We start from the raw sequence: 20,216 nt of genomic DNA, 5'->3' as shown, positions 1-20,216 counted from the left end.
CTTGGCTCCAAAATACACATGGAAATTATTTTTCCGTTGCTGAATATGTGCAACATACAGATTCACACTTCCATAAAGTCTTGTATAGACCAAATCTATGATAACTAGAAGCTGATTTCTCAACTCATATTTACAAGCTGCATTTAAATATATGGCAAGCTCTGGTCTAAATCTACCCCACGCTACCCTAGAAGTTCCATAATGCGCTTAGATCTACCCCACTTTCAACTGGGAATAGATCAAAGTGCACTAGAGAACTTTAGAGCAGGGTCCACATGATACTTAATGTGTGGAAAGTTAGTGCAGGGTAGATTTAGACCCTAGCTTGCCATGAACTAAGCATTTGTACAGGCAAGCCCTTAGATATCAGTGTAGAGATGTGTATTTCAGATGTTCTTTTTTAAAGGCAAAGGAAGCCCTTGAATCTAATGTGAGGCCAAATTCTGACCTCAGTTAAATGGTTATAAGTCTGGAGTAACTGCACTATATTAGTGAACATGCTCAGTCTCTTTGGGTCAAATTCAGTTTTCACTTATATTTATGTTAATCGGGACTAATTCTAATGAATTCAGTGTCATTCAATATAATTGACTGAGTATATCCAATGAATTACAGAGTTACTCCTTTCAGAGTAGCAGCCGTGTTAGTCTGTATTCGCAAAAAGAAAAGGAGTACTTGTGGCACCTTAGAGACTAACAAATTTATTAGAGCATAAGCTTTCGTGAGCTACAGCTCACTTCATCGGATGCATTTGGTGGAAAAACAAAACAAAACAAAACAAAAAAAAAAACAAAAAAAAACTGACTTTGTTGCAACTGACAGTAAAGTCTGGATTAAAGTTATTGAAGATCTTCAGTTATAAAAAAAAGAGAAATATTACTTGTAAAAGTTTGGGCAACTCCTATAACTAGTTGAAAATATTGTAGTCAAAATAAAGGGTTTTTTGTACAGAAAATTTTTGAAGACTCAAAAAATCAATTGTGTTATGTTTTGTTTAGGACAACCAATAACCAAGCCAAATTTTGGGTTTCAGTTATTGTAAAACAAAAAAAAAGTTTTGATTGGGTTTTAGTTTTACATCAAATGCCTGACAAATTCCATTAAAAATTTGATACAAAATGAAAAATCATCATTTTCTTTGAATTTTTTTGTTAAAATAAAATACATTTTTAACCAGCTCTACAAAAATTCCATTGCTAAAACAAGAGTCTCAGTCTCATTGAGGATCCAGTTCACAAAGCCCAATTCTGATTTTATGTAGAACATTGTAATCCAGAAGTGGTTATTAAAACAGATGTGTAACAGTGGTGTGAATTTTAGTTGGAGCAGGAGCAGGCTTGTTAGGTATGGTATCAGAACTACCAGAGTGAAGAACAAGAAAGCTAGTTTGGTGAGAATCACTGGTACAACAGATACAATATATTCCCTTTGAGTGAAAAAAAGATCTTGGAATCATTATGGATAGTTCTTTGAAAACATCTACTCAGTGTACAGTGGCAGGGAAAAAAGCTAACAGAATGTTGGGAATTACTGAGAAAGGGATAGATAATATGACAGAAAATATCATATTGCCTCTATAAATCCATGGCATGCCCACATCTTGAATACTGTATGCAGCTGTGGTTGCCACATCTCAAAAAAGATAAATTGGAATTGGAAAAGATTCAGAAAAGGGCAAAAAAAATTATTAGGGTTACGGACAGCTTCCATATGAGGAGAGATTAATAAGACTGGGACTTTTCAGCTTGGAAAAGAGACGACTAAGGGGGGGATATAATAGAGGTCTATAAAATCATAACTGATGTGAAGAAAGTAAATGAGGTGTTATTTACTCCTTCTCATAACACAAGAACTAGGGGTCGCCAAATGAAATGAACAGACAGCAGGTTTAAAACAAACAAAAGGAAGTATTTCTTCACACAATGCACAATCAACTTGTGGAACTCTTTGCCAGAGGATATTGTGAAGGCCAAGACTATGACAGGGTTCAAAAAAGAACTAGAGACATTCATGGATGATAGGTCCATCAATGGCTATTAGCCAGGATAGGCAGGGATGGTGTCCCCAACCTCAGTTTGCCAGAAGCTGGGAAGGGGTGACAAGGATGGATCGCTTGATGATTCCCTGTTCAGTTCATTCCCTCTGGGGCACCTGGCATTGGCCGCAGTCAGAAAATAGGATACTGGGCTAGACAGACCTTTGGTCTGACCCAGTATGACTGTTCTTATGTTATGTTCTTAAACAATTGTTGGTAAGGTTATTTTATCAACAACACAAAACTATTGTTTGTGGCTTTTAAGAAGATATAATATCATAAATAAATTCCTCACAATTCAGCAGCTAGACACATGTTTTTAGTTAGAAACAACGTTAAAACCCAGCCCTACTGGCATTATCATCATCTTGTCAGCTAGCAGTGGATTTATTAGAGCTGGTTGAAAAATTTTCTTTGAAATATTTTTTGATGGACAATGACTTGATTTGCCAAAAAAATCTGTTTTCATGAAAAACATTTGGGTTTTCATCAATATTTAAAGCAAAAATATGATGAATATTGAAGAAAAGTTTCAGTGAAAAGAAGCAATTTTAAGGAAAACATTTTTCCTGACAAGCTCTAGTATGTCTCTGAAAAAAAATGGATTAAAGAAATAAATAACTTACTTTTGCACCAGAGAAGCCTGGAAGACCATGCTGACCTTGATCTCCATTATCTCCTTTCTGCCCAGGATGTCCAGTTTGGCCTGGAAAACCTGGTGGACCAGGTGGACCAGCAGGACCCCGTCTAGCTTCTTCACTTTCAATACATTTACAGTCCCCTGTTTCACCTGCAGGAATGTGGGAGGGAGGAAAACATAGAAGCTCATTGAAAACAAACATTTGGAAGAATTTATTATGAGAAATCTTAGGTGAGATAACTTTAATACATTGGGGTTCATGACCCCATTGAAGTCTATGACAAAACTCCAATTTATGTTAGTGGGACCAGGATTGATCCCTAATGAAGACATAAGTATATAAAAAAAGAGCTTCATGGGGAAAAGAAATAGCCCTATGAGATATTTTTTCTTATTGTGTTAGCAGTAGGTCAAATTCTGCAGTCCTAGTTCAGATCATGCTCAGGCAAAACTCACACTGAGCACAGCGAGTGTTTTGGATGAATAGAGACCTCTGGATTTGGCCCACTATTTGTACTGTCTTACCTTTAATTCCTTTTTGTCCTCTGAACCCAGGGAAACCTCGGCTGCCCGCCTCACCTGGATCCCCTTGACGTCCCTTCAGTCCAAAAGGATAGCCTATGAGGTTAATGCATTTGAAATACAGCATTAATGTCTTGTATATTTACCCTTCCTGTGCTCCTTCCCATTCTTTATCCTGTTTTGAGCAGTACTGCATCTGACTCTTCTCTCTCCCTGCATGTTCCCGTCATCTACCAGCCACCTGACTCTTTCCCATCAGCCTTTCTCTGATTTTTAATCCTGGTGCTCTGTCTTCACAATGTCCCACACTCCTCCTTGGAGACTTCAGCTTCAATGTTGGTGACTCATCCCACCCCTTAGCCTCCACCTCCTCACTCTCACCTTCTCATTTGACCTGCAGCCCCAGTTCAACTCTCACACTCACCCAAAGTGCCATTTACTCGACATGGTCTTTTCAAAGCACTGCTCACTAACATCTCTGATGTTACTGCTGAACTGCCCCGCTCTGACCATCACTGGTCTCTCTCGATACTGCCCATTTCCCTCCCACCTCACTGTACCTGGCCACCTGGTTCTTTTGTGACTTCCAGACCATCAATGTCAATGACTTTTTCTCTGCTCTCAGTCCTCTCCTCCCTGCTCTGTCTTCCATTGATATGGTTGTTGATTCTCTCAATATTTTCACTCTTTCACTCTTTTTGCCACACTCTGTGTCTGTCTTGTCCATCCCCAGTCTAGGCTCACCCCTAACACTCACTTCCTCTGCTCCTGCTCTTTTGCTGCAGTGTGTCTCTGGCAGAAATCCCGAGACCAGGCTGACTTCTTCCACTGTACATTTCTTCTTTCCTCCTTCAGTTCTGCCATTTTCCTAGCAAAGCAAGTCTACTTCTCAAACCTGAGTCCTGCACCTGCAGTCTCAGCCATCTTTTCACCACCTTGGACTTCCTCCTCCCTTCTCCCACCCTCACCTCCCTCTCTATTCTGGGTCTCACATATTTCTTCAAAGAGCAAATTGACAAAATATGGCATAGAATCATAGAATATCAGGGTTGGAAGGGACCCCAGAAGGTCATCTAGTCCAAACCCCCTGCTCAAAGCAGGACCAAGTCCCAGTTAAATCATCCTAGCCAGGGCTTTGTCAAGCCTGACCTTAAAAACCTCAAAGGAAGGAGATTCTACCACCTCCCTAGGTAACGCATTCCAGTGTTTCACCACCCTCTTAGTGAAAAAGTTTTTCCTAATATCCAATCTAAACCTCCCCCATTGCAACTTGAGACCATTACTCCTCGTTCTGTCATCTGCTACCATTGAGAACAGTCTAGAGCCATCCTCTTTGAAACCCCCTTTCAGGTAGTTGAAAGCAGCTATCAAATCCCCCCTCATTCTTCTCTTCTGCAGACTAAACAATCCCAGCTCCCTCAGCCTCTCCTCATAAGTCATGTGCTCTAGACCCCTAATCATTTTTGTTGCCCTTCGCTGTACTCTTTCCAATTTATCCACATCCTTCTTGTAGTGTGGGGCCCAAAACTGGACACAGTACTCCAGATGAGGCCTCACCAGTGTCGAATAGAGGGGAACGATCACGTCCCTCGATCTGCTCGCTATGCCCCTACTTATACATCCCAAAATGCCATTGGCCTTCTTGGCAACAAGGGCACACTGCTGACTCATATCCAGCTTCTCGTCCACTGTCACCCCTAGGTCCTTTTCCGCAGAACTGCTGCCGAGCCATTCGGTCCCTAGTCTGTAGTGGTGCATTGGATTCTTCCATCCTAAGTGCAGGACCCTGCACTTATCCTTATTGAACCTCATTAGATTTCTTTTGGCCCAATCTTCCAATTTGTCTAGGTCCTTCTGTATCCTATCCCTCCCCTCCAGCGTATCTACCACTCCTCCCAGTTTAGTATCATCCGCAAATTTGCTGAGAGTGCAATCCACACCATCCTCCAGATCATTTATGAAGATATTGAACAAAACGGGCCCCAGGACCGACCCCTGGGGCACTCCACTTGACACCGGCTGCCAACTAGACATGGAGCCATTGATCACTACCCGTTGAGCCCGACAATCTAGCCAGCTTTCTACCCACCTTATAGTGCATTCATCCAGCCCATACTTCCTTAACTTGCTGACAAGAATGCTGTGGGAGACCGTGTCAAAAGCTTTGCTAAAGTCAAGAAACAATACATCCACTGCTTTCCCTTCATCCACAGAACCAGTAATCTCATCATAAAAGGCGATTAGATTAGTCAGGCATGACCTTCCCTTGGTGAATCCATGCTGACTGTTCCTGATCACTTTCCTCTCCTCTAAGTGCTTCAGGATTGATTCTTTGAGGACCTGCTCCATGATTTTTCCAGGGACTGAGGTGAGGCTGACCGGCCTGTAGTTCCCAGGATCCTCCTTCTTCCCTTTTTAAAGATGGGCACTACATTAGCCTTTTTCCAGTCATCCGGGACTTCCCCCGTTCGCCACGAGTTTTCAAAGATAATGGCCAAGGGCTCTGCAATCACAGCCGCCAATTCCCTCAGCACTCTCGGATGCAATTCGTCCGGCCCCATGGACTTGTGCACGTCCAGCTTTTCTAAATAGTCCCTAACCACCTCTATCTCTACAGAGGGCTGGCCATCTCTTCCCCATTTTGTGATGCCCAGCACAGCAGTCTGGGAGCTGACCTTGTTAGTGAAAACAGAGGAAAAAAAAAGCATTGAGTACATTAGCTTTTTCCACATCCTCTGTCACTAGCTTGCCTCCCTCATTCAGTAAGGGGCCCACACTTTCCTTGGCTTTCTTCTTGTTGCCAACATACCTGAAGAAACCCTTCTTGACCTTCCCCTTCCCCTCTGCTCACCTTCCCTTCCTCTACTACCCTCTCTCCTCCTCACAGATATAGAAGTTTCTCAGCTGCTCACCTCTAACTCCTCCAATTCCCCCAGAACCACATCCCCTCTCCTTATCGCCCTTGCTTCCGTTCTCTTCCCCTCCCTTCCCCTTCACCTCTCACTCTCTTCTGGCTCTTTTCCCGTACAATACAAGGGCGCTTTAGTCTCTCCCACCTTATCAAAACCCTTGACCCACTTGCCTGTTCAACTATCACCCTGTTCCCTTCTCCCTTTCATCTCTAAGCTCATAGAACATAATTTTACAATTGCTGTCTGGAATTCCTCTCCTCCTATTCCATCCTAGACCCCCTCCAGTTGGGCTTCTGCCTCTTGCACTGCACTGAAACTGCTCTCACCAAAGTCTCTAAAGACCTCTTCCTAGCCAGATGCTCCATCCTCATTGTCCTTGACTTGTCAGCTGCCTTTGACACCATCGACCATACTTTTCTTGAAATCTGTCCTTCCTGAGCTCTCATGACACAGTTCTCTCCTGGTTCACTTCCTACCTCTATAACTTCTCCTTCAGCATGTCCTTTTGAGAATACTCCTTATTCTTCCTCCACTGAGTTCCCTCCTTTACCCAGGGACAAGAGGTAGAGAGAGAAGAGGAGAGGGCCATCTCACGCACAAACACAAATTCAATCATCATCTTTATGCTGATGATTCTCATCTGCCTCTTCACTCCAGATCGATCTCTTTCTTTCCAAACTAAAAAGTATCGGCCTATGTGACTTTGCCTCTGGGATGTCCATCTGTCGGCTTAAACTCGACATGGCCTAAACACAGCCCGTGCTTGCATCCATTCGAAATTTTTTGCTAGGTCATTGCTTTGCATCCTTTGAGTGTCTCCCCCTTCCCCATCACATCAAATGTAAAACTACATGTCTTCATTTCCTAGGCTCTTCACAGCCTGTCCCACCCCCACATCGTCTCTTGTAGGTTATCTAGCACCAGCTGGTCTTCATCACATACTTGTTTAATTTTAAAACTAACACCTTTGTGCTTTCTCCCATGTTAACCCTCACACTTGGGGTGAGCTCCCTGTAAGCAACAACAAAGCCACATCATTGTCCTCCTTAACATTCTTTGCCATGAAGCCTATAAAAAAAACCTGACAACGGTTATGCAGCTGGTGTACTGGGGTCCCTGCCTATCATGTTGATCAGTGTTGTCTCACTGGTTCCTCATGCTGCCCTGTCTGTCTGTATCTACCTGTTTTCTCTCATCTTATACTTAGATTGTAAGCTCTTTGGGCAGGGACAGCCCTTTTGTTCTGTATTTGTACAGCATCTAGCACAATGGGTTCTGAGGCTCAGAGGTGCTACCACAATTCCGTTAATAAATAACTGCAGTATTATTGATATGCAGTATTGGCTGTACCACATTTGACATAATATAGTACATCTAAAACATTTCTAAATACTTAAAACTTACAATTCCATAGGGTATATTAATGACAGCCTATTTACAATGAATATATTGCATGGGTTTACTCTGTAAATTCAGTCAATGCATAAGCCTATGTCCCTAGCTGTGCCAGTGTTTTGATTGGTTCAGTGAAAAGGTGACTTTAAGCTATCCCCCTCCCCAATCTCTGGGATTTCCATGGTCTGTTTCAACCCATGGTATAACTTGGAGCAGCTTCAACACTGCTTCACATTTCACTGGCTGGCTGAAAGGACATCACACTCTGGCCCTACCCTACTGCCTCAGCATGCCAGACCCTCCTCCTATGTTGGGGGAGGGGGTGCTCTGATGAAGTAGCTATTCCATGTTAGGGGAACACTCAGCAGACTACTTAGGGCAGTTTTATGGTACCTATGTGAAATGGTCTACTGTATCACAAGCCAGGATCTAGTCCACAATCCTTTCATCAATTAAAGTCTAAAAAAAATATTTAAAGCCATGTTTTTATGTTCACATCCTAGACCAGATTGCTGGATTATTTTCTTTTAGCCATGGACAGAAAACCCATGCTAATACTGCTAGATGTTTTGGTATCTTTCAACAAGATTGATCATTAGATACCGCTCATTAAGCAGAGATATAGTGGGATTGGACAGAATTGAGATCAGCTGTTTTAGACCATTCTTCTCAGGTAGATCACAAAGAGTCAAAACAGGCACCTTTTCCCGGACGTCTTCACATGGAGAAATCACAAATTCTTCATGGTCAGTGTATATATAAGATTTCTAGAGGAGATGATGAAGACACTACTGTCTTCAGTATAGGACCAGCAACATAGGTGCAGGAATGGGGGGTATTGGTGCACCCCCTGGCTTGAAGTAGTGATAACAATCCAAAGACACAGCTTCCCCTTCAGCACCCCCACTATAAAACTCGTTCCAGCTCCACTGACCAGCAATATATAAATGATATACAGAACCCTGACTCAGCTGTCCCAGTACCTGAGTGAATAGTGCCTGGATGAACAGCTGCTAGCTAAAATGTAACCCAGGCAAGGAAGAAGTGACATTTATAGAAAAAAGGAAATATCAAGAAGGTAGACGGAGCTAGCAGTTTGCTACGCATCAAAGGAATCAGCTCTGTGATTGTGGCTGAAAGTCCCAGGGCCCTCTATGGGATTCCTCACTGCTCATAGACAGACAACTAAATAATGATCAGCATCAGCATTTTTAAAAATCTTTGGCTGGCCAGAAGCCTGCACCCCTTCCTGTCCAATGCATATCAAGACCAATGGCTCATGTTTGCCACTTTCATACTCAAGTATGGACCCAACTATTTAAAATACACCAGGAACAAAAGGAACTCTCGCAATGGGGGATGCCTGTTGCTCAAAACTTGAACTATGCAAAATTTCTCTGCTGAAAAATACAAACCAGGAGAAAAAGCACAAAACAAACCAACCAGACACGTGTTCCAGGTTTTGTTATTAATGTTTGAAAATCAGGTGAACACAGCTTTCTCCCTGTGTTTCTTTGTCCTTTTGGCACCCTCCCTCCTGCCCATGTGCATACAATCACTCCTCCACATTCTGCTCCCATCACTGAATGCCCATTCCTCTCCCAATCTGACCTATTAACTTGACATGCCAGAAGCCTTGTTAGAAAATGATCAAACAATGACATTTCTGATTCCCTAAAATTAAACCTGTTCATTCTCCAAATGCTTGATAGCATCTCTAACCACTTACCTGGTGTTCCTGGAGGGCCAGGTGGGCCAGGGAATCCTGGAAGTCCAAGTTTACCATCACTACCAGGTGGACCTGGCTTTGTTGCTAGAAAACCTGGTTCTCCACTAAAACCTTTGGGACCCATTTCCCCACGTAAACCTCTTCTTTCAGAGCCATCTGAAATGGGAACACATCACCCAAGAAATTGAGAGTGATCTCTTAAAGATGCTCTCAGAGGATAGGCATGCTAAGTTATAGAGGGGAAGCAGGCATAACTACTTCCACCATGTGAGGAAACAATGCAGGTATTCTGTATATAGTGATAATATCACTTTTCAAAGCACATTACCAAGGTGGATAGGTATCATTACCCCTGTTTGGAAGCGACTTTGTCCAAAGTCACACCAGAAGTCAGTGGGAGAAACCGGAATGGAATCCAGGTCTCCTGACTACCAGTTCACTTCCTTATCCATTACACTACACTGCCAATGTCAGTACTCCGTGCTCCATATGTGTCTTCATATGTATTCCTGCCCGCCTCCCCAGAATAATTCTGACTAAAACTGGAGCACAGCGGATTGTTGAGAGTCAATATTTAGATCATGAAATGTCACAATATTACCAGGAAAGCCATCTGACGATCCAGGAAGACCAGGAAGGCCAGGATCTCCTTGGTCCCCCAGGTCTCCTGCAGGTCCAGGAACACCTGGCAATCCTGGATCACCTCTTATACCTGAAATACATCCCCAAGAATACAGGTTAGTCTGCTGATCTTTGCAACACACAAGCAGCACTGCATGTTCTCGATTGCTCAGCCAACTGTAATTCTTGAAAGATAAATTAGAATATTCAGCTACTTCATTTGGTGACACATTCCAGAAAGTGTTCTATTAGCAGCCGCAGTATTCACAGCAGCACAAGATACACACACATATAACTGTAACTTGTCAGACAGAAATGTTTAAGAAGAAGTTAGGTTTGCAGAAGAAAATATTTAAAATTAGCATTATTAAAAGTTACATCATAGTATCTGGATTGCCCTATTAAAGTTAACATTAGCAGAAAGTTATCATTTTAAAGAAAACACAAAGGTAAAGAAAAATAAATCTGCATTTAAAGTTTCAACAACTGCATATATCTACTGTGTATCCCCAGCCACACTTAGCTCTGGGCTGGACACACCTGCCAGCTGCCACCTGAAATACAGGCCTGCCAGTATGAGTACATAAATCCCCAGATTGTGCTTCTCTGAGGATATAGTGGTTAGGGTTCAATCATGCCCATGTTGGGGGTGGTGTGGAGTTTTCTTGCACTAAAGGGGGCAGATTTACTTTCAGAGCTCCCAAGCGTGAAGTGGGAGTGCACCTGTGACTATACTCATTCTCAGGAGATGCACTAGGTCACATGGAAGGTTCCCTCCTCTTTTGGTGGGTGCCTGACACTCTAGTACAGTGCTACTCAAAGTGGTGCTCCGCGGACCGGTGCCAGTCTGTGCGCCATCAGCTGCCGGTCTGCATGCACGTTGGAAAAAAAATTGCTGGTCCTCAACATCAGGACAACCAATAACCAAGCCAAATTTTGGGTTTCAGTTGTTGTAAAACAAAACATCCTTCCAGTCCCAGCCAGGAACTGGCTCACTCAGGCACTGCAGCTGCTTTTATCTGAGCCTGCTAAGCTCTGATTGACTGCTTCCAGGGAGCCTTTCTAGGCAGGTCTGGAGGACCCACCTTTACTGTTCCTTTTCTGGGGCAGGATGTGGTAGGACCACAAGGCTTCAAGCAGGGGGCCTCAAAAGGGCCAGTACAGCCCATCACAGTGCAAAAACCAGTTGTGTGCCTGAACTTATAAATGGTTTACTCAGTGCTATTCCAGGACAGGTTTCAGAGTAGCAGCCGTGTTAGTCTGTATTCGCAAAAAGAAAAGGAGTACTTGTGGCACCTTAGAGACTAGCAAATTTATTTGAGCATAAGCTTTCATGAGCTACAGCTCACTTCATGGGATGCAGAATAACGCCTTGTAGTTTGGGCCTCTGGGGTAGTCCACTTACAACTTTTAGTGAGGTTATATAGTGTTTCATGTAAACGACAATGTATATGTATTTGGGAAGGTTTTTTTAAAGCAGGGTGGAGAAATGTTTATATGTGCAAAGCCTCCCCAGTGCAGAGCCTCACATTTGTGTTAGCTCCAGTTTTGCTGCCAGAACAATAAAACAAGCACAGTAGAGAGCTGTGTTTCTATCAGCTCTGTATCTATCTCCTTCTCCGCTGGGTCCAAATATAACAGTGGGATACAGAGGTGATGCATAACCATTAACAGTGGGGGGCACAATTTAAAGGTTCTGGGGGGCATGTGACCGCCCTATGCATCACCTTTGAATTTAGAACAGAGGTTTTCAAACTGTGGGGCACACCCTGCTAGCGGGCATAGCGGAAGGTTCGGGAGGGTGGTGAGTGGCTATACCAGACGGCTTGGGAAGGGAGCCCCACCTCCATCCCCTGACTCCCTTCAGTGGGCCACCCAGACTGTGAGGTGAGTCAAGGGGTGGAGATGGCGCTCCTTCCCCAATTCCCACTGTGTGGTGCCAGCCTGCCCCGCTGCTGAGGTAAATTGGGGATGGAGGTGGCACTCCTTCCCTGAGCCCTGTCGCTAAGATGAGTCAGGGGGTGGAGGTGGTGGTCCTTCCTCTAGCTCCACCGGGCGGCGCTGGCCTTAGCCACCTGGCATTGTTGCTTTCCCCCCCACCCGGAAATGTTTCTTCATGCCCTGCCCCCCCCGACCCGAGTTTGAAAACGTCTGTGTAGAAGCTGTTGCTAAACAGAAGGCAGAAATCAGGTAGAGCACATGACCCTACATTTACACACACTCACTTCCACACACACACACGTTGCCTCTGGTGAGAAACATATTCCTTTCAGACATTCCTATCTGCCTGGTTATGTACAAATTAAGTATTTATATATCACAATGGATGCTCATCTACAAACTAAGCCACCAACTAATCAACATTAAGAATTTAACAAGAGGTCAAAAAATCTACAGGAAGGAATACACAGCAGGAGGATGTCCAGTTTATGAATAAAGATCAAAGGACTGTTTTATTATATCAGGGTTTTTTACAGCACACCCTCATATCTTTTCACCTACACGTAAAGTGATAGTGGGCTTGTTTCATGAACTGATTATCACAGCCGTGCCTGGCTGTAATATGCTGGAAGGATTTTGGGTGAGCTTTTGCTCTTATGACATAAAAATGTCCTATTTGTTAAGTTTAGGCTCTACTATGCATGTTATGGCTTTACTTTAGATGTAACCTTTTGTTTCCAATACTTCTGCTTGCTATCATATGAATCTCTATTCTTTGTTAAATAAACATATATTTGCTTTCTCTAAGTGCTGTGAGTTACGCAGAGCTGTGTTGTACAGTGTAACTGGTAAACAGTGGGGTACTGGTCCTTAGGGAGCAGAAGATCTGCAGTCTGTGAGTGGATCAGGGGCTGGGTACTCCAGTGAGTTGCATGGAGGACTTGGAGGTTGGAACGTGCCTATCACTAACCTGCAGAGGGACAGCGGAGCCCACATGAGCTGTGAGGGAAGTGTTTGTGCTACCTGTGGCTGGTGGTGACCCTTGGCTGGTACAGACACGGCTTCCTCATGCTAAGGACAGGTACTAGCGAGGTACCCCACAATCCTGGGATCCCTTGGGATGCATCACAGTAGATAAGCCCTTGATTAAGCCCATTTAGGATCCCAGACTGCAGGAATCTTTCTGAACATTTAGTTTAAAGCTCTGGCTGTGGAAAAAATAATGTTTCTTTTGGCTCGTCTTCAAGTACACCCATCAGTTGCACTTTAACAATCTGGAATATTGATTTCACATCAGTCTGTGGCTCACCTCACCTGTCATGTTACCAGTGATTTTTTTTTTTGGTTAAATTGTCCATTACTGCATGTAAATGTCACAAAAATACTTACTGTAATGTTGGCATTTTCTTAGCTCTCAAGGCTTTGTCTTCACTAGGGGAAAAAAAAGAAGTGCTAACATGAGTTAGCAGGTTGAGTTAAAGACTAGGCTAGCATCTTTAACCCAGTCTGCTTACTCATGCGAAAACTACCAACTGTCCTGTCTTCACTTTGAGATAGCTAACTTGAGCTAAAAACACACCTTTTTTTCCTGAGTGAAGACAAGGCCTAAGAGGGATCAGGACTAAGATAACTTCCCTGAAAATAAGATAACTTTACACTATTAGGGAGTTTATACGCTATTGTTTGAAATGAGTAACACATATACAGATCAGGTTTCAGAGTAACAGCCGTGTTAGTTTGTAGTCATAAAAAGAAAAGGAGTACTTGTGGCACTTTAGAGACTAACAAATTTATTTGAACATAAGCTTTCGTGAGCTACAGCATGCATCCGATGAAGTGAGCTGTAGATTACGGAAGCTTATGCTCAAATAAATTTGTTAGTCTCTAAGGTGCCACAAGTACTCCTTTTCTTTTTATATACAGATCAGTTTTACTAAAGGAGCAGAGTTTTTTGCATTTTGTGCTTTTGCTGTGTGGGGAAGATGGAAAAAGAAGGATAAGCTATCTGAGCAATGAAGACATACCTTTTCTTCGAATGGGATACTGAGTATAAACAGGTGGTCCTTGAAAACCTCTCTCACCCTGCTCTCCCTGTATAAATAGATAATGAAGCATCAGATACATACTCAGAGTGTGCCTATGCCATTTTGTGGTGAGGGACAATTTGAGGGTGTGGGTCCGTTGCACAAAGGGCCAGATTTTCAAAAAATATTTAGGTTTCAGAGTAGCAGCCGTGTTGGTCTATATCCACAAAAAGAAAAGGAGTACTTGTGGTACCTTAGAGACTAACAAATTTATTTGAGAATAAGCTTTCATGAGCTGTTGCATCCAATGAAGTGAGCTGTAGTTCATGAAAGCTTATGCTCAAATAAATTTGTTAGTCTCTAAGGTGCCACAAGTCCTCCTTTTCTTTTTGCGGATACAGACTAACACGGCTGTTTTTTAAAAAAATATTTAGGCACCTTAGCAGCAGATAGGCACCGAATAGAATTTTCAAAGTCTCAATGATTTTGATTTCAATGGGAATTAGGCACTTAACCTGCATAAGTACTATAGAAAATCCCACTGGGTGCCTAGCTTCATTTCTAGGCACTAAATACCTTTAACACCTGGCTCCAAGTTGCCAGCAAAAGCCTTGCATTTCTCTTCATTCACATCGCCTCTCCACTGGCTCTCCCACTTGTTATCCTCATTCTACTTTTTCCACATTCATCCATATTCTCCCACTCATCCACTCTCTTCATCAGTTGTGGGCAAAGAAAATATTCACCCTCTTCCCCCCATAGTAATACAGTGTCAGCTAAGCGCATTTTGTGAATTTTTACACCTTCCTCTGAAGTATCTGGTTACTGACAGAGGCCAAGCAGCATAGACAACTGCCTAGTCAATTATGGCAACAAACACTTATATTTTTATTCTAATGAACAGATACAACATAAGCAAAATTATGTCTGGTTTACTAATTCTGACAAATTAAATTCACTTTTAGTGCAGGCAAGTAAAGAAGTACCTTCATTCCTTTAGGGCCACTGCTGCCAGGCATGCCATCAAATCCTTGAAAACCCTGAAATATATATCAAAATGCTTGACTTTTTCTAAATCAGACAAAGAGTGAAGATATTTTGTTACAGGATTTTTCAGCAGGCCAGCTTGTTGCCATTATTTTAATCTGTCACAGCAGTCATTTTAAAAGCATGAGAATGGTGGTTTCCTCTAACATAGTTAAGGTGTGTGAACCATGCAGCAAAGCTGAGAAGTTTGTCACCTTCAGGATTTACTCTTGGTAATAATAATTTAGTTCTACCTTTCAGGTTTTTTCTGTTATATATTTTGTATATTGGGTCAAATCCAAGCCTTGGTACAGCCCTGGCACATAACCTGGTCGGAGAACTATAGAATGGGCAGGAAATAAAGCTGTTGAGCTCTCAGAAGAGCTTGAGATGGGAACCTGCATTCTGGATTGATGGAAAGAGGAGCTAGAAGGCAAATGGCCCATCCTCTCTACTCCTTGGAGATAGTGTCATGAAGACAACGCACATGCACAGTGCCTCTTTTACTCTGCAGCACAGTGGGGTTTCCTCCAGATGTCATTCAGCAAGAGAAACTTGTCTAGAATATACCAATGAGCTACACCCTAGAGGTGTCATTGTTATAATAAAGTCATAGTTATACTTAGGTTGTGAACTCTTGAGGGCAGGAATTGTTTCTTTATTATGTGTTTGTACAGTACCAAGCATCCTGGGGCTGGGGTCTCTAGGTACCACTGCAATACAAAATGCACTACTGTTGCAGATTACATAACTAAACTATCAATATCCGTAAGAATGTTTTATCACAAACATATCTCTTCAGAGCATTTTAATTAATTAAATGATTTATTCTTTTAACTGAGACAATGACACCTTCAGGGCTTGCCTATACCAGCCTCCGGGCACATGTCTGAAGTGACTTAAATCTGAAGCCTGTGTCAGCAGGGTGCAATATATCTTATCCCATTAGTGTATATTTCAGCTGATGGAGCTGTGCATATGAAAATACCAGGCTTAAGTCTCCTCTCGCATGCACTGGTTTTACACCAGTGTAATTCCATTGACTTCAATGGAGTTATTTCTGATTTATTCAGGTGTAAGGGAGAGAAAAATCAGCACTATTCTATTTTATTTTAAAAAATTTCTAGAACTGAATTCTAGAACTGAATGTCCACGTGTACTCCAGAAAACAGAAATTCTAAAAAGTTAAAGCATTAAAATAAAATAGTGGCCAGAGCCTCAGCTGTTGTAAGTCAGTGTGGATCCACTGATGTTAGTGAAGCTGTGCAATTTACACTAGCTGTAGATCTGAGCCAACATTTTTATATACAGCCTCTAAAACTGAAGAGTGTAGTGAATTCCTGAATAGAGCAGATATTTCAATAATTGGCTTCAGAAAACATTTACACAGTTTTAAAGCATTGCAACACACCACAACACTCTCCAAGATACCACAAACTGACCCCCAGGGATCAAAGATGTTATCCACAATGGAAATATATGTTAAATATTGTCAGAAAACTAACAACTGTTATGCAATAGATGTAAAATCTCTTTCACACTAGGTGGAGCTATATAGCTAAAAAGGAAGCCAGGAGTTTCCTAACTATCTACTGCTTACTTTAAGTACACTAAGAGGATTAAGCTATAGTTCTTCCTTTTCTCAAGGAAGTCAAACAATTCATTTTAAAAAAAAATGTTTTTGCTGGTGAATAACATATTGGGAAACCTACTCCTTCTGATGTCATGATTTACCAGTTACATCTCATTGAAATAAATATACCCTTTACTAAAATTTTGTCAGGACTCAAACTCAAAAAGGGACAAAAGGGGTCAATAAATGATTCTGACATGGGTGCAAATATCAAGCCTACTTAAGTAAAAGAAAGAGCCCTTAATGTACATATTATTGACAGTTTTCTCTCTTCTAGACTAGCTGTTTTGACAGTAGTTTAAGAGCTGTGGATTTCACACAAGGATTGGTATTCCTTGCTGCCAAATTCCTTAGCATAATCAAGAAGCACAGAGAAATCATTTATTCCTGTAGCCATAGACTTATTTGAATATCTTATGGGCATGGTTTCTAACACTGATAGAAGCAGCCATTTTCTGCACACAAATAAAAAGTATGAGAGCTTCCTGGTATGACAGCATTTTCTTTTAGACATTATTGAGTATTTTTATGGACACAGAGAATCAGCTAGGATTTTTCTCAGTTTTTCCTCTCTCTTCTTTTGGTTTGTGCTCAGAAATTCAAGATGGCACATGGATCACAGACCTCTAAAACATCTGATGAAAATTATCTAAAGGATAACACATTTCAGTATGGTGTAAAAGACGTTACAGAACTCACGTCAGTGATCATGAGAACTGTGAATACAACACTTCCATAGCTCTCTGAAAACATATTCCTAAATGGCAATACAGGCTTTAATTACCAGACCAATTCCCCCCCTCTCACTTTTAAAGTAACTGGGATTCACCAAAGAACAAGGATGTCACCTGGTCCATAAAATCAAGTTGATTGCCGTTGGAGAGTCCAGATAATATTCTGATCTTATTTACAAGGTATAACTGAGGTATAATTGATACCTATAGTATGTGTAGAATACACCTTGATTTTCAATTAGTGAGCCTAAATATAAAAGTCAAGCATGAAATATTCCAAAGGGTTACTTATACTGTGCAAAACTGGCTCATTGTGATGTAATTTGGTAAAATGTTAAATGAATATGCATTTCTTATGTACTGTTGTGCCCACTTAAAACTTAAAGTTCTAATGCCTGTTGTGTAGGGCATGTTATTTGTCTGGCACATGTTACACGTTATATAGTGCTGTGTACACTTATAGCATTGTGTAAATAATAAATTAGAATGAATTGGTTAGAATAAACTCTGTATTGATACTATGCTCTGTCATTTTCCAGGATAAAACATGTATTTTTCTATAATCTGAAGATGTCAGTTCCATATGTTAAAAGCAGTTTGCTAGAAACAAAATCTGATTTTTGTGCTAAATACTCACTTTTTCCCCAGCAGCTCCTGGGATGCCATTGATACCAGGTAATCCCTATGAAAGTACAACATCATTTGCAGAATAAAGTGAAACCCTTTTAAAAACTTTTTAAAAAACTGACCATAACAAGAAGAATTCATAGACTCATTTTCTAATTTGTAGATGCACAGTACAAACAGATCAGGATAATTTCTTTCTTTCTTTCTTTCTTTCTGTCTGTCTTTCTTTCTTTAAAAACAAGATGTTGTAAAACCACCATAAGAATGTTATGATCTCTGAGTGTTTTAGAAATATTTATATTGCCTATGCTTTCCACCATATTTGTTCATTTCAGAAACAGTACAATGAGGACAAATGATATGGAGCAGCACCAACTGGGTGCTACAAGGTCTTTGCACCCAAACAGGTTTAGGTTTTCTATTAGGGTGTAGATAAATAAAAACAATAAGAGTGACAGTCACTATTCCCTTACCCATTAATTTGGCTTTGTGAGGATAAGAAGGGGAGGGAGAAATGGAATCCACCCCCGAAACCAGCAACCAGGTAATAGGGTTTCAGCACAGTCTTTTATAGTTGCTATAGGCTGCAGTATTGGCTATAGACCCCAATATGGAGGGGGTCCTAGTCACTTCATATGCAGGAGTGTGAAGCCAGTGGCCTCTCCCTCTCCAGTCCCACTAGGCACAGATAGGTTGCACAACCACTCCCACACATAGCTTCTTCACCTCTGACTTGATCTGACAGCCATATCACAGGTGTTAGATGGCTCTCTGCCCTGGAGTGAATTTCATCTTTAATGAACCACTTACCCTTAGTCCTGGAAAACCTATTATTCCTTCTTCTCCATCTTCTGCTGAATATGCAGGTAAACCCTAGGAAATATTGCAGATGCACTTACGTAGACCGTTATGTTTATAAACTGTATATATGAATGTCTCCATGAAGAGAAGAGCATTACACTGCATGCAGAGGCTGATAATAAGCACAAGTGAAAACACCATGGCCTGTGTAAACATCAGACCTGAACCTGTAGTTCATACAAGAGCTAAAATCTTCTGAGTTTTGTCTGTTTGCATAATCAGAGTGCTAGGATCAGGTCCTTAGAAAGATGAATCCACCACCCCATACCCTTTAAAAAAACAACTGCTTTTGTAGTTGCTACTCTGAAGAAAACCCAAAGCAACTGTTTTTAACTGTATAACCAGTTAGCCATCTCAGATCTCATCCAAATCCTAGTTTCAAATAGATATTGAGAAAACACAGATACTCCATCATCCAAGCTTAATAAAAATGAGATAGGCATAGGCCTTCTTCACTTCACTACGCAGGCATAAATCCAAAGTAATTCTACTGAAGTCAATGAAATTATACCTGTGTAAAACTAGTGTGAAAGCAGATTAGGATTTACAGAGCGTGTTATCGACTGTATATTAAAGGCAACACAGTTCGAATTGCAACCTTCCCCAGGGGTGTCACATACCAATTGAACAGGAGGGTTGAGAGAATAGAGCCTTACAGAATCCCCTTATGAGAGATCCTCTGGGCTATTGATTAATTGCTCAAAACTACTCTTTACAACTGTTCAGAAAGTAGGAATGGAGCTAACCAAGAGCAAAACCATCCAGCTAGTCCAGGTTCTGCAGATGAGTTAACAAAACCTCACAGTCTATGGTATCAAAGACTGCTGACAGCTCTAAATGAAAGGACAAACCACCTGACTACTGTCCACTTGACTACTGAATTCATCAATCAATGAAACCAAAGCTATGAAACCAACCCAGGCTGGAGGGAAGACTGGAAGGGATCAAGAAAACTGCCATACGTAACCATTTAATGGAAGTTTAAGGAATGCTATCTACACCATAGTAACATTTAACCTGCAAATTAAAAAATTGGTTATGAGAAAGGATCTCATTTTAGTTAGCTCATAAAACTTATTGCAATGGGCGTTCCATCCTAAATATCATAGAATCGTAGGCCTGGAATGAACATCAATAGGTCATTTAGTCCAGTCCCCTGCACTCAAGGCAGGACTAAGTAATAACTAGACTATCCCTGACAGGTGTTTGTCTAACCTGCTGTTAAAAATCTCCAGCAATGGATATGCCATAACTTCCCTAGGAAATTTATTCTGGTGCTTAACCACCCTGACAATTAGGAAGTTTTTCCTAATGTCCAACCTCAACCTCCCTTGCTGCACTTTAAGCCCATTGCTTCTTGTCCTATTCTCAGAGGTTAAGGAGAACAATTATACTCTCCTCCTTGTAACAACCGTTTATGTACTTGAAAACTGTTATCATGTCCCTGCTCAGTCTTTTCTTCTCAGACTAAACAAACCCATTTTTTTCAATCTTTCCTCACAGGTTATGTTTTCTA

General features: G+C 41.5%; 1 protein-coding gene across 2 annotated transcripts in view; it reads right to left on the bottom strand.

Moving 5' to 3' along the window:
- COL4A2 (collagen type IV alpha 2 chain) overlaps positions 1–20,216 on the bottom strand; it is a 226,292-nt gene that overhangs the window by 56,334 nt on the left and 149,742 nt on the right. For both annotated transcript variants that reach the window (XM_038392087.2, XM_038392098.2), the window contains exons 15-22: positions 18,650–18,712; positions 17,850–17,894; positions 14,806–14,859; positions 13,820–13,886; positions 9,835–9,945; positions 9,234–9,389; positions 3,201–3,293; positions 2,662–2,825 (exon numbers count right to left, since the gene is read on the bottom strand). In XM_038392087.2, the coding sequence (XP_038248015.1) occupies positions 2,662–2,825; positions 3,201–3,293; positions 9,234–9,389; positions 9,835–9,945; positions 13,820–13,886; positions 14,806–14,859; positions 17,850–17,894; positions 18,650–18,712 (753 nt within the window). The remainder of the gene's footprint in view (positions 1–2,661; positions 2,826–3,200; positions 3,294–9,233; positions 9,390–9,834; positions 9,946–13,819; positions 13,887–14,805; positions 14,860–17,849; positions 17,895–18,649; positions 18,713–20,216) is intronic.

Source organism: Dermochelys coriacea, chromosome 1 (genome assembly GCF_009764565.3).
Source record: "Dermochelys coriacea isolate rDerCor1 chromosome 1, rDerCor1.pri.v4, whole genome shotgun sequence".
Lineage (NCBI taxonomy): Eukaryota > Metazoa > Chordata > Testudines > Dermochelyidae > Dermochelys > Dermochelys coriacea.
This window is presented reverse-complemented; position numbering and strand designations above follow the sequence as displayed.